Source organism: Pyxicephalus adspersus, chromosome 4 (assembly GCF_032062135.1).
Source record: "Pyxicephalus adspersus chromosome 4, UCB_Pads_2.0, whole genome shotgun sequence".
Classification (NCBI taxonomy): Eukaryota; Metazoa; Chordata; class Amphibia; order Anura; family Pyxicephalidae; genus Pyxicephalus; species Pyxicephalus adspersus.
Window position 1 is genome coordinate 46,514,712 of NC_092861.1, and position 15,318 is coordinate 46,530,029.

General features: G+C 33.8%; 1 protein-coding gene across 1 annotated transcript in view; it reads right to left on the reverse strand.

The window, feature by feature from the left end:
* Positions 1 to 11,315, reverse strand: part of SI (sucrase-isomaltase) — a 96,302-nt gene extending 84,987 nt beyond the window's left edge. The window contains exons 1-2 of the mRNA XM_072410142.1: positions 11,210 to 11,315; positions 2,479 to 2,605 (exon numbers count right to left, since the gene is read on the reverse strand). Coding sequence (XP_072266243.1) covers positions 2,479 to 2,605 — 127 coding nt within the window. The 5' untranslated portion in view covers positions 11,210 to 11,315. The remainder of the gene's footprint in view (positions 1 to 2,478; positions 2,606 to 11,209) is intronic.
* Between the last annotated feature and the right edge of the window lie 4,003 nt (positions 11,316 to 15,318).

A 15,318-nucleotide genomic window follows, 5' to 3' on the forward strand; every position in this document is an offset into this window, starting at 1 on the left:
CACAATATGATAAATAACTTGGAACGACCACAGAGATTTAGCTCCAGTAAGAATATCTTGATGATTTAGATTGTTCACACTTGTGCTATTAGAAATAGGAAGGCTCCATTTGAAAACACTAGTTGTAGGGCTGTTATTGTAAAATACTATACTCATACTGTCCAAATGACTATAAAACAAACAAAATCAGACGGTTCACCTTTAAAATGGACAGGACAATATTCATGTGATATATGCAGCTTACTGATTAGCAGTCCTATATTTGGAGGAAGCCTGTATAGTCGGCTGTATCACAGTGTATATCTAATACACATAATGTGGGAGATTAGCAAAAAAAAAAACACTTACTGCAAAAAGGTACTTTAGGCATCATTTCAATTTCAAGGCACTCTTCCAACTTTTATTGCATAAAAACTCCAACACAAAGTAAATTTTTCAGGGTTTTTTGCAAGGAGATCAAAGTCATCACAGCACTACATAAAACACAATTTTCAACCTCCTTGCTGTCTCTGTGAGTCCCACACACCTCAACTTTGAGAGACCTTTTGGGCTCTCCCATCACAAAGGCCTGGCCTCAGGCTGCAACTTCTCTTTGTTTCAAAGGCAGCAGCCATTTAACCAAAGACCAGGTGCTTCAGTTCCATCCTCAATTCCTGGCCTTGAAATGGGATAGAGTGCCTGGTGCATCTATTCCTTTCAAAACTCCCCGGGCTTGGATCCCAAAAAAGGGCTGCCATTAAGCAGCAATACAAATATTCATGTCGCTATCCAGAAGTGAGAAGGATGATACCCTCTGAATGTTGCATCCCATGTTTATTTCTGCTACAATATGTAAAAATATTGCATAGGTAGAAGTTACTATCAATAAAAGATGAAATTGCACCATCCTTTTTACTAACCAGTTGAACTGTCTACTACATTTAAGTGGAAAAGAGTAAAGTTGAAGAGGCAAAGTGTAAAAAAAGCAAAGACTTGCATATCATTTCTGCTTATTATATTTATGGACCTACCAATAATGTAATTTAATTTATACTTCAGATAACCTCCACAAATGCACCACGTGCATTTTTCTCCCGGGATAACCTCTGGCTGTAAGATTCGTTCCCAGGGGTTATAAAATAAGTATGTGTATAGGTTTATTTTAATAAGAATTATGTCTACAGACAGACCATAGATCTCCTCAAACAAAAGGTGTGTTACCTTTATATATTTGTGCTCTCTCTACTTTCCTGTTCTCTGTCTGAGCTCTTACTAATAACTTTCAAACTTCTAAATCAAGTTTAAATTTTATTGGTAATTGTAAATTTCTCAATTTTGATGTGATATACAGACTATCTGTGTTTGAGGGAAAACAAACTGTCTAAAGAGGCTTTGCTTCCTTATTAGCAGGTAGACAAAATGGACTCTGATATCTGATATAATAGAAACCTTTGGCTGTTGGGTATGAGTAATAAAAGTTCAGAGTTGATAAGCCAGGTTTACTGTATACATTTTATGATTTTTCCATTAGCACATACTAAAATCTTACATGTCTCTGGGTGGCATTGGAAGCTCTTTCAGATATTCTAAAGAAACTGCAATCATTCACCTTGGCTGGATGCAAGGTAAATAAAGTTTATGGATGTTTGCTCTCTTACATCCTCTTTAAATTAACATATACATTACAGTGATACAGATGTACATGTTGATTGTAGAATCATTTAAATAGGGATTGAATTTCACCCTAGCAGTTCCTCCGCAGCAATTTTAATTACACTAATAGATTCAAATCTATCCATACCATACAACCATAAAACAATTAAAAATGAGCATTACAAAAAAAATAAAATAAACAAGGCTGATTTAATATTGCTGTTGAGATTGTTTGATTAGAAGGTAATGTTTAGTTTACATAGTTAATAGAAAATTGCAATCATTTAAATCGTCCAATTATAAAAAAAAATGCTCCTCCAGGCCCCCTTACACACTTTTAAGTATTTATTCTTATGAAAGCATTCAGTGGGTTGTTCATTTTACACATTTCCTAAATCAACCCCAAATTATACTCAGTGAACCCATCTTCAGCTCATTAATATGTATTTCAATATTTTATTAGGTGTAAAGAATAAGGGTCCTCAATATTTCTGAACAAAGAGACAGTTACTTTAGAATTCTTAGGGGGTTAGGCTTTGGCCAGTGGCAACAAGCAGTGACCTAGCATAAGTGGTAGCAAACATGGCCTAGCATCTATGATTAGTGGGAGAAGTAATCGTTCCCTCTTGTTGGTTTTAATATAAAGATTATTGCCCCATCACTGTTATTGGTGAGGGCATTGGTGTCAATAGGGACAGTAGTGCCTTCAGGGATGATCTGTGCAAGCTGCAATTTGGGGATCACTGGTAAAAGGGCAAATTAATAAGTACTTTGCCTTTTTGAATAAATATTACATTTTATTATACTTATCAGTTTACATACAAAATGTTTAGGACATTTTCTTACCTGTATCCTTAAGTCCAGGTGTTTTTGTTGCAAAAAGTACAATAAGAACTACTGATATTATCGAGGCCATAATAAACAGAACAATTAGGGATATTTCAAGAGAACTAAATTTTCGTTTCTTTCCCATCTGTAACAAAATAAAGTAAAATATTTAGTTTACAAACTTTTTATGCCAAAACACAAACAAATGGTTAGATACAAAGTTGTTTTAAGCAGAATATCTGTTAATTTGTTACACATGTGTCAGGTCATTTAATACAAATCTAGATAATTAATTGGTAAATAAAGGTTACTGGCATGTATTCTCATTCCATTAAGCAATCATACTATTCCTCTGTAGCTCTTGACCTTCTGATCGTTATAGGAGGTGGGTACACTAGTATGGTGGGGTTCCAAATAGTTGGTTTGAATTATATACCTGTTGCCATGTCAAGTAATGGATAAGTTTGGAGATAAAAGGAACAAAAGAAAAGGCTTTTTACGGCAAAATGTAATAATTTTTTTGTATTGAAAAATGTATTGAAACATGTCAATACTAAGAGTTCAACTACTTATAGACAAGAAATACAGAAAATGCAAGTGACCACATTTCATATTTTATATGTAGTCAAATCACATCAGTGGTACCCGACGCGTTTCCCCGTATAGGCTTCTTCAAGGGAAATCACAAAGACTCATATTTATGGTGACTTGAATCTGTAGGGTCTTATACTACTAATCCCAAAAGTTGAAAATAGGTATGTGGCAGAGATGTTAGTAGGAAATAAGCAAAGAAGTAGTTGAAGTACTATATTGATGTTTTTCAAACCAAAGAAAAAATGCCTTTGATATCAGAATAGTTGGTGTGGTATGGTTTGTAATCTGACTAAATATGTTTCAGAGGATGGACAATTGAAACGACTCTGAGATGTTGGCAATATTGCAAAGGATTTATTCTGGTAAAAGCAGGTTTCATAGATGAAAAGTGCTTGCAGGGAGACCGCAGTCACTATAGCAAAGATCATATTATCTAAATACCATACATACCATACACCACTCTCAATAAAGGTGTCTAAAGCTCCTGAAACTGGAAAAAGTTTAGGAAGAATTGGAACCAATTAGGTTAGAGGAGTAAGGTTTTACTAAAAAAGGAACCTTTCAGATTGAAAAAAACAAAAAAAAAAACAACAAAATTATCTGTAGATAAAATAATTAACATATTGATTTACTCTTTTAAATTAGTTCATACAGATGTGTGTGTGGTATTGTTTAACTTCATTTTGGTTGATTTATTAGTTTTTACAATTTTCCATTTTTTCTATTTATGTTAGTTTAACATGCAAGGACATCTTGTACCTGCTGAACATGAATCACATAAACCATTTTTTGTGGTAAAGGTTTGGTACTGTGCTGGCATCCATATTTTCAGTTTAACAAAAACAGGTAAATTAGTAGGATTTTACTGAAAAGGCATGTTAGTGCTGTCATTGTTCATGAAGCTCCAAAAACATCATTAATAGATGACTATTTGTACCAGCACAATGGAAAAGTCATCAATTAATTTATTACGAACCTAAAAAGCACACTGTCCCTAAAATTTTGAAATAACTAATTAACATTAAATGTAATATTATATTTCTTCACTTATTTTTAAATCAAGTAGAACATTAGGATTTTTAAGTTTAACAATGCACATCTTGTATGATTAGCATCAAAATTTATTTAAAAAATGACCATTTATGATAAACATACATTGAGGAAGAAAGGCCCTGTTATACTGTGCAGATTTCCATTCACATAAGAAATTTCACTTTGCAGGCAATGTAAAACACAAAACATTTAGAATTGTATTTTTTAGCTAAGTATACAAATTCAAATTTATAAGCAATGCATTCGCCTTGTTTCTCTAACAGCAATCAATGAATAAAGGGTTTTTTTGTCAGAGGAATTTCAGTTGTAAACATTTATCTCTCTTATGATCATAATCACATTTTTTAATGTTGTACAATGGAACAAAAAGCTGCACAATAGAACACTGATTATTCTTGTTTGTTAAGGACTGATAGATACTAACTTTTCACTAAGCACATGCCAAATTATATTATTGTGTTTTAGTAGTTCAGCAATCTTCCTTGTAAGGTGGCTTGCTGTTACAGACATGCCTATTCTTTGTGTGCATTAAGCACCCCTCCTCCTCGTTTGTTTAGGAAACCAATAACCACCCAGAACCATACTTTTGGTGGGGCAAGGCAATGCCAAAATTATGACATCATTCAATATCAGTGGGTTTTTTTGGGCCTCCCTCTAAGGTTACACAAGGTGTCAGATCTGTAGCAAAAGCTGATTTCAGACCTGCAGATCGCTGATGCTGGCAAATGTGCTGCTACTCAGCCAGTCTCTGGCCCACCTTAGTCAATTCCCCCAATTAACAGTGTTTCGCCCCCAGCCTGAGAAATTGATTTTCGAGCTAGGCTCCAGTTCACTTGTTCAAGTATTCCTGTCTTTCCTGGTCCTGTCCGTATCTTTTCTCAGACATTGTTTGTTTAATCCTTGGCACTGTATTGTCTTGGTACCATGCTCCGTCTTTGCTCCTGGTTTAGGTGCTGTCTGCATGGGTGAGTCTGGGGGGGTGAAACCTGGGAGTTGTATGGGGTCCATCACACCTCGCGGGGAAGTTTAGTAACTTTATAATTCTTCTTGGTCAGTGAATTGAGTCATAGAATTACATAGCAATGGAATTACCATTTTCAAACAGGCCATACAACATTTTTTCTCTTGACCTGTGTACTTTAGCATGAACCTAAACTGAGAGATTTGCTATAAGATTTTGTAGCATCTCTACTGTGCTGTTTACCTTTCTCTTTGCTGAAGAGGAGGATGTATGCGATAACCTGCACTTCACAGAGTAAAGCCCTGCTCTTTTACCAAGATATTTGTCTCTACACAGGGACACAGTGCAAAAATCAAATAGTAGGTGAGTAAAAGGGGATAATTTCAGTTTCAGGGAAACCACAAGTAATTCTGGTTACTATTATTTAGTCCCCATTTTTGGAGAACAGCCTTTACCAAAAGAAACGTTCTGGATTATTTTGTGGTTAAATTTTAGACCATATGTTTAACTTCCATACTAAATAACTAGTATTTCTGTATAATTTATACATCATAGCGAAACAGGTACAATGCATCAATTTAAATATAAAGAATCATACAAAATTATAACCTTTATAGCCAATTAATGTGAACTGAACTGACTGTCTATGATAGCATAAACAAGAGAACTAGTACAACTCAATAATTCTCAGTGTGCTGAAATTAAGCAGAGGTATTTACAGCAAATAATAAAAAGTATGTAATACCTTTCTCCCCAGAAGAATTCAATATGGATATGTACGTGTAAAAGTATTGCTCATTAGGTAAGAAATACCAATATTTTCATATGCAATAAGCATTCTATAAAAAGGCTATTTATGAGACACATTTATAGGTTTTATTGCTTTTTGATTCAATATGATGATCAAGATGATATTGTGGTTCTGATATATTATTAGGTTACATTATATTTACAATTTTATTACATTAGAGCTTTAATGTTGACCTATTAAAATTCTAACAGTATATTTTCTATTTGAAACAAAAACGTATTTATTATTCTTTGTCCCAGCTGAAAACTGACTCCATTAATTTTAATAAATGTTTATTTTTAGCATTGGTATTAAAGTCCTAGCATGGAAACTGATCTTTTTAGCATGTGATTTACAAGGATATGTACACCAGCTGTTCATCTCCAGCGTAATCCCCAGAGACACAGGATGCTTACTTAAGTTAGGAAACATGCCACAGCTGACAAACAGTGCAAGGCCTTGTACAGCCAACTGCTCAATCTTTTGTAACATACAACACCATTACTGTTTAACTGTACACCAGCAACAAAATTCATTAAAACTAATCTTCGCTTTCCAGATCAATACCCCATTGCCGTAATTGCATCTTCCATTGGTTTAAAAGCATTCTAGATGACAAGACACAAGTACAGACAGAAAAATAAACCTAATTTACCATCTATGCAGGAAAAAAGTAAAACTACAAGGTAATTCAAGCTATATAATTGGCACATTAATACACATTTATTTCTGTTTACTTTGAAATACTGAACATTTAAATTAAGGGGCTATGCAATGTATACCATTGTGAGCATGCATATATTATTTATATATATCTATAGAAAAAGCTGATATGAGAGAATGTATATTTATATACATTTTTAACCATATATATGGGGCTTACAACTAATAGGGCGAATGTAGAAATTCTACGTAGACAAAAGTAACCCAATTTGATGGATTACTGGATGTTACTAATTGATACATTGACATTATCATCAAAATTGTTTTGTGAAAGGGCAGAGGCTGGTTTTGAGGGAAAACCCATGGGAATGTGTCCCAAATGGAAAATGTTTAAAAAAAAAAATAAAGCAAAAGTTACATGCCCCCTGCAAAAAAGAGAATCTTTTTTGACCTGAAGAAGGATCCATAACAGGTCCTATGCTTCCCCTAAGCAGTAAGGAAGGGAGAGTTCTAGCCCTCCACCCCCAATTTGTCTCCTAACCACAATCCACAACCAACAGTCCCTATAATCCACCATGTAAACCAATGTCAATTGTAATGATAGACAATAAAATATAACAAACTAAACACTAAACAAACTAAACACTAAAAGACAGATGCCAGTCCAGCTCAATATGAATATGAATGCGAATACTGAAATGAATGACTTCAGCAAAGTGTCATTTAATGATTCCTAGGTGAATTTTTCACTATGATTCCCTGAGTTATTAAGATATTTAGAGCACTGTATAGGGATTTGACACTAAACATAGTAGTTGGGCATGTTCACATTATCAATAGTCATGATGTACACAAGACATACATTGCTGAATATGATTACAATAAGTTCACTCTGGGTGACATAAAAATTGATATGTGTTTTTTTCCAAAACATTTTCTACAATGTCAGTGTGTTTAATACAACTTACCCATTACTTAAGGGGTTAAGAAAAACATAATGTGCCCCTGTTCCCATTCCAGTAGGTGAGGGAAAGGATATTGCGGGGTTTACAGATTTTACCATAATCCACCCCACAAACTCCTACTACCTCCTAAAATAAAATCTACAGTTTAAGGGATCCTCTTACGTTGTAATTTTACAACGTAATCCAAATATGATCCAAATATAGGAAATTCAGCCTCACCCACCCTCCTGCCTCATCAGTTATATGAGATTTATATACTCTTTAGGATCCTATCCCCATAAGTGCATCATGGTATTGCCTCTCTGTTACTGGTAAATTGACCTGTACACTGCTTTCTTCCATAATTTTTATTTACTTATAGATCACTCATTAATTCACTCAAGAGGTGCATGTCCAAATGTCCAAACTGTTGTCATGGCTCTCTATAAGAGATCTGCATGTTAAGTCCTAGATGCAAACTGCCATTCCAGGTTTATTTGGCTACATATTGCAGGACAAAACAACGCAAGACACAGAGAATGACAAATTTGAACACAGGTTGCTCATAGATCTATTTTCACTATATAGTAAATTAGGAATTCAGGGAAGCAACGTTGTACAAGGCACTATGGGTGAAAGCTAACATCAGAATCTTTACTCAATACATTATGTAAACAACTTCTTCAGTCAGCAGTAAAGGAAGTTTCTGTTCACTTTAAATTTCCAATTATGTGCAGATGAAATAAACAGGAAATTAAGCTAATTCTTTATGGACTGTTTCCCCAGTGTTTAAACGCCCATGCTTCAAATTCTTATTTATTCCAATAGACCAGTCCACACTAGGGTGTTTGAGGACAGCACATTTTTACTCATTAAAGAGAAGGCACCTTGCTGCATTTAAAATTTTTCTAACAGCTTGTAAACATTTATAAACACCAATACCCACTAATAAACACTAATAAACACTTGAAATCAATGGGGGATTTTCAAGCTTTTATAGATGCTTTTATAAAAACTTCCATTAACCCATCATTTTCAGATTTGGCTTTCAAGCACCTACTTTAAATGTCTATAATGCCATAAATATATTATGGCCTTTTATATGCATTTTTAGGCTTGCTTTAAAATGCCTTGAAAGGATTGTATAAACACCCATAAATGCATTCAATGGCGGCATGGGTATTTATAAGCTTTTTAAAAATAAACAGTCTGTGTAGACTTAGCCTTAAATAGCATATTTTGTAAAGAATTTCAACTTTTATGGGTCAGTAAACAGAAATCTGTTGTGGATTTATTTATTATCTTTGATCTTTGAACTAGTTTGTCCATTAGTGACATTTAAAGAAATCACTTCGCAAGCTGTTAAGTAATTCTTGATAATTTAGCAAATCATTGTTGAATATTTTTTCATTTTTTATCTTCAGAATGCCATAAACATGCATTAAGTACCAATTTTATATTTTTGCACATAAAACCATTATTGTTTATTTAATAGATTACCATTTAGATTAAACATAGTATTTGTAAGTAGCATTTAAAGGCAAGTAATTATTTTATATGCTGTAAGGTAACTAATACTTTAAACTAGGGTACAATTGCTAACATGATGACATTTCCAGACCATAAACTCATCACTCACTAAGGTCTTCCTAGGTTGTGACTTCCAGCAATGTAGAAAATATGAACCGGTATGTGAAATCACACCTCTGTTACTGTGACAAAGAACAGGCTTACCATTTGTGACTGTTTAACTAGGATTTTGCAATTATTTGGTACTGGAAATCTTTAACTTGTTTAAAACATGTTGTTTGCACACAGATAGGGTCAAACATGCATAGAGAATAATGAATAATCTTTATATGTCTATTCACGTTTAGTAGAAAATTTTTCACTATTTGTGCATATCTGTAGCATACCATTTATTGAACTCTTGAAATACTTTTTTATGCCTCAAGTGCAATTACTAGCTTTCATGTTTCAGCATGTATCAATATAAATTAACTATAGTGTATTGTAGCATGCTATCCACTGATCATTGATGTTCAAACATGAGCTCGTACTAACCAGCTTGTATACATGTATTGTAAGCACATGAACAACCATATTTAATGGATAATGTAGTGCATTATAGGGTCATAAAGTACAGAAACCTACAGCAAACAACTAGATTCCACCTTTTTCTTAGCTTAGGGCAGTTAATGAACACCAAAAATGAATGGGGCTATTCTTGAAAGGATGAAAAAACGTTTGACAGTTCATTTCAGATGTCGTATGCTGGATGTGTCAAATACGGGTGTTGTAAATTACACTTCATGGATTTAGTAGCAGATCTTTGTCTGGTTTTAAGCAACCATTCACTAGGAAACATTAAGATAAAAAATATATACATACATACACTTTGAAAAAAATGTTTTTACTTTGCTAAGTTAGATTGTACTTCCCTAAAACATCATGATTATATATCTGGAATATAAATATATAATAATGAAATTTTAACACAAATTTGTGTGTGTATGTGGTATACTGATACCAATAGTTTTACATATTTTAGTATAATGAATACATGCTTTTCAAGATAAGTAAATCCAGACATATAGCCAGCAAAGAAATGCAAATCTCAAAAAATTAAAATGTATTTGTTACAATTAGGTGCAAATAATATCTGCAGGTATAAAAAGAAGGTATCTATATATCTGTAGCAACCTCCTTTTGGGAGGGATGTTGAAATATGATCGCAATAGGCTCAGGAAACAGTGTCATGGCATTACTATGGACTCTGCAAATTGCTGTGAAAATGGGGAAGCTATATAAATTAGTTAGAAAACAATACCAACAGGAGCTACTTTGCAGAAAAAAATAATAGCATAAAAGTGTGCCACTTTTTGAAGTACATTAATATAATGGAGGCGACTGGCATGAATTGACTTTTACCATAATTACAAAATTCCGGGCACAGCAACAACAGAGCAAACTTATGCCTTTGGGTACCAGTTTTAAATGATAGGTTAAAGAAACGTGTTTTAATCTGATTTTCTTACTTCTAGCAGAGGGTTTTCTCATTCAACATAGAAATAAACATGTTCATGTTTTCATGTTCAAAAAAAAAAAATTATCTTCCAGCTGTAGGAATACATCTACACTTCCATTTGTCTTCTGAGGTCTTTGGGGAGCATAACATATGTGTCTTTATACATTCATGGATATAGCATATGTTGAAAATATTCATCAACAGGGAATATAAACAGAATTTAGGACATATTTTTCTAGATAGATTTGGTATAGCAAAATTTTGTACTTACTATTCTTCACACATTATATCCAAATTAACGCAGACAAATTTGGATACCCAGATACATAGGTCCATATTGCAATTTTAGTGAGTTATATTAACTTTTAATAAAGCCACCAGGTAACTATGTCAGTATAGAGATGCTTGGCATAAGCTATAATGCATCTCAAAAGCAACTTAATAAAACTAATTTTAACCTGCATGATTTCATTTACAAAATTTCTGTTTCTGACTGCTGGACTTGTCTGTACTCCAATGTATTTTAAATCAAATATTCTGCATCTTGCAGCTAAACAAATAATTTTAATTGGTTCAGTGCATATATTTGCTAGGAATTACAATTATAGATTTAGAAAAATGAATAGTGATTTTTCATGTTTTTTACATTGTCTAGAGACACATGAATGGTTATTGACAATATAGTTTACATTATCATAGGGAATGGATGTACAAACCTTGGCTTCCTAGGTTTTTCTCTTCCCCTCTGCTGCTCAACAAAATGAAGAGGACTTTAAACGGAGGTGTTATCTTTTTATACTCCTGGGATAATTCCTTTTTTTACAGCTAGCTAGACAGCTAGTTAGTGATAATAGTAAAATGACTGTTAGAACATTAACATGGAAAATTGTTGTCATATATAATGTTACCTGGTTAATAATCATCCTTTAAAAAAAAAAAAAAAAAGCATCAAGGAGAAAACAGCTGGACAAAAGGAAACTTGATCTGTTAACAGAAAGGCATGATGGAAGAATATGCATACTATTGGCTTTATCACAATTTGGGATTACAATGAACACAGTGAAAACCTTTATTAGATGAATATACAGCAACGTAATTATATAAACATTAACATGGCCATTTCAAATGTTATTCGAAGTTAAACATGTCAATTCAATCTACCTTGCAGTGTTAAAGTATAATATATATATATATATATATATATATATATATATATATATTTATATATACTATTTCTATACACGATTTCCTTAGTATATAACATGCAGTGAAAGAAGAACTAATTAAAGTGAGTTATGTATTCTCAAGGTCTTTTTCAAGTGCTGTTCGTACAATTGATGTTGATGCCTCTTAACCACTGGCCAGAAGACATCTGAGAAAAAAAGGAACGAGATGCAACCTTGATGGCTATCCAGGTGTCCATGTCTAACACAAAAAGCAATATTTATTGAAAAACAAACATTAAAGCATGTATATAAAAACATGAAACCATGGTTCAGTGGCCCTGGTGTAATGATACTCTAATTTTGTGACTGAAGCAGAGTAAAAAAAAAACAATTGTACCTCCCACACCTTTTCCTAAGAGGATTATATCATGTTTCCCAGAACAAATCTATCTGCAATTGCCTACACTTTTTCGAGACAGAGCTGCATTTCAGGTTTGAAAAGATAAAAACTGTTAAAAGTAGGGGTGATATCCTATTCCCCAATGGTTAGATAATCTCGTCCAACGCATACAATATTAGTATCTGTACAATACCATTTAGGGCTCTATCTAAAGCAGGGAATCTGACATTCCCTTAAACATTCCCTGGTAGAAATCAATTACTGAAACACCTAGAAGATTTCCCCAAGAGAATCTTGGAGTCACAACAACTATTTAACATGAAGCCCCCCCCAAAACAATCCACTTAAGTTGTTTCTGTTTGGAATTTAATTTGTGCTACATAGTTGTTGTTAAAAATGTTTGACATTCCTGAAAATATAGAACTAAAATGAATTGTGTATGTAAACCACTTGACATTTACTCTTTGCACATTTATAATAATCAAGTGGGTGTCCAACTTCTACTCAATTTTCCAACAGAACTTATATTTGCACAATTGTAACAATATACATTGTACATATAAGGAAAGATGGACATGAATGCCATCATATTTGACTTTTTCTAGAAGAATTAATCATTTTATTGTCAATTTAGCATAGTTTAGGTTATATTTACTGTAATGCTTTTGTCAGTTAAATAGTCTGGTCTACAAAAAAGGGTAAATAGGTAATCCAGGTGATAGCTGTCGAAATTCAGTCTTTTTTACTTTAAAAAACTTTTTTTTTTTCAGAAGGTCAGCCAAGTGTGTGTTTCTAATAAAATACTGAATGTTCCAGACTGGAATGGAAGCCACAAAAAAATAAAATTACCTAATCAGAGCCTCGCATTGACAGTTCGCTTACTTTCCCGAAAACATCATTGCTGGCAAAAGGAAAACATAATATTTTGGAAGAAACTTCATGAAAGTAAGGGAAAAAGTTGAATCCAACATAAAGTGTTGCTAATTAAAACAATTTGGATCAATTTATATGCAATGCAAACCCAATTAGCTTGCACTCCACTCTTTGATAAGCACAATTTATTTAAACTAAATATGTTCTGTACAATAATTTACTAAGGTAGGATTGTTATTAAAATAGGAAATTACTATTAGTCATTGAACTAAGGCTTTTATTAAAATGAAATGAGAATGAACAGACATTTTATATCTAGTAGAGGAAAATAAATGTTTGATATATAAAAATTTAGCTAAAAATAAACTTCTTGAAAAGTCTATACTTGAAAAATATTTGTATTAGGTAATTGTATGCCCAATTACCAAAATTTTACATTCACTTTAATATGATAATATAATTGTAAGTGTTTTTTCAATATTTTTAAATGTGCTGCTTTCTTTGAAATATTACTTTGAATGAAGGCTTGTGTTCAAGCATTTTTTTGGAGGTTACAAAAATCCTGTTTCAGTTCTTGTCTCACAACTGTCCTTCTGTGTTACAATGGGTTATAGATGCAAGCTACAGATGGCATTTTCAACACACATTACATATTTTACATACTACACTGCCCCAAGCAGAAAAAACCTTCTAAAAAACATCATGGAGCCATTACTAGAGCATTAAGCCTGCAGAACATCAACATTTTGAAAGATGAAAAGCTGAGAACAAGTATGAAAAATAGAACTTGTTTATAATATACTGTGCTTTAGGAACTATCTCACAGTCTGGGTTTACATCCAGTCTTGGATATGTACGCCATATTGGTTTAGCCTATGCCACTAAAGAGGGAAGGGGCCAAACATCAGGAAGATACCCATATGAAGGAAGGCTCTCAATTCCTCTTGTTAATGCTTATCTTGGCCCTTCTACAGAGGTGCCAGACTCAATTAATGATAGGATTTTGATTCATTAGTGATCCTAGTGTTAAACTTAAAAATGACACAGGCATAGTTGTAAATCCTAAAGCGGACCAAAACCCCAAATGTTTTACTTTAAAAGGTAGACAACCCTTTTATATAAAGTAAAAATTGTATTTATTTTTTTAAGTGCCTTTTTTTAGACAGAAGACAGAAAGGAGGTGCTGCACCTCTTTTTTGGGAGAGCAGAGCCTTCTGGGATACATATGTCATGCATCCCAGGAGGCTCTTGGCTGCTCTTTCTGGGCATGCCCTTTCTTTAATGTAAGAAAAAAATGACGATCTTACACCTGCACAGTGTGAAATTGGGTGTTGTACTAAGAAGAACCAGGAAGAAGAGTGAAGAAGGTGACAGTATCCAGTGCAGGGCCAAAGAAACATACCGGGACAACGTGGGATCCAATAAAAAAAAAATCCCAATGGGTTGACGGATCTGCGGAATTAAAGGTAAGTGTGATTTTCTATTTTGACTTTAAATTTGCTTTATGCTGTGGCAAACAACATAGGCAGCACTGGAAGCTTATTAAGCTGTGTTGTGGTTTCCCTAGGAGTTCATGAAGGTAACATGACAACTGGGCATGCATTTAAAATGAGTAGCATTAAAGAGGTACACAAACCCCTTGTTTACACAGGATAGCATTTATTCTGTCAGACATTTCATACACAGCTGCTTCCAATAAAGTGTATGTAATTTGCTTTGTTTTAGTATGTTAAATATACTTTTGATAATGCCCAGTTTATCAGTTCAAAACCTTTTGATGATCCTGATTTCTTCCAATACTTTATACTGTGTGAAGCATATTGCAGGACACTGTGGGATGTTTGCATTTATTATGGTTCACTACAGCATAACATATTGGCTTAGTCAAGCGAAACAAAAATGACTTAAATCAGCAATAAGTCCCCAGTGGTCAACAAAATCAAGGGGCTACACCAGGATTAGACCTGGTACTCACAGGTAGTAAGTGTTGCAGCTTCAAAGTCTTATTACAAACATGGGTTGCTCAGTCCAGACATTCCTGCCAGGTCAGTCTGAAATCCTGGTCTGTATTGCAGTGGGATGGGAAGGCCCACCCAGATCCTTCCTTCGTGTCCCAGAGTCCAGTCCATGTTGCCAAAGCAAATTTCCAGGACTCCTTCAGCAGTCATTGGCCTCATTGGAACTACGACATGAAGCAGGAGGGAAAATATCCACCATCCAGGACACCTGGTGTCTTGTACAACCTGTGGACTTTAGAAAAATCTGTTGCTATGAAGTTAAGAGCAGAATGTGCTTTAAAGTCCTATTAAAACTCTTCCTGCCATAAAGGTAGGAATGCTGTGCTTCCATAAATATAGTACAATCAGTGAGCACTGTTCCTCTGGAA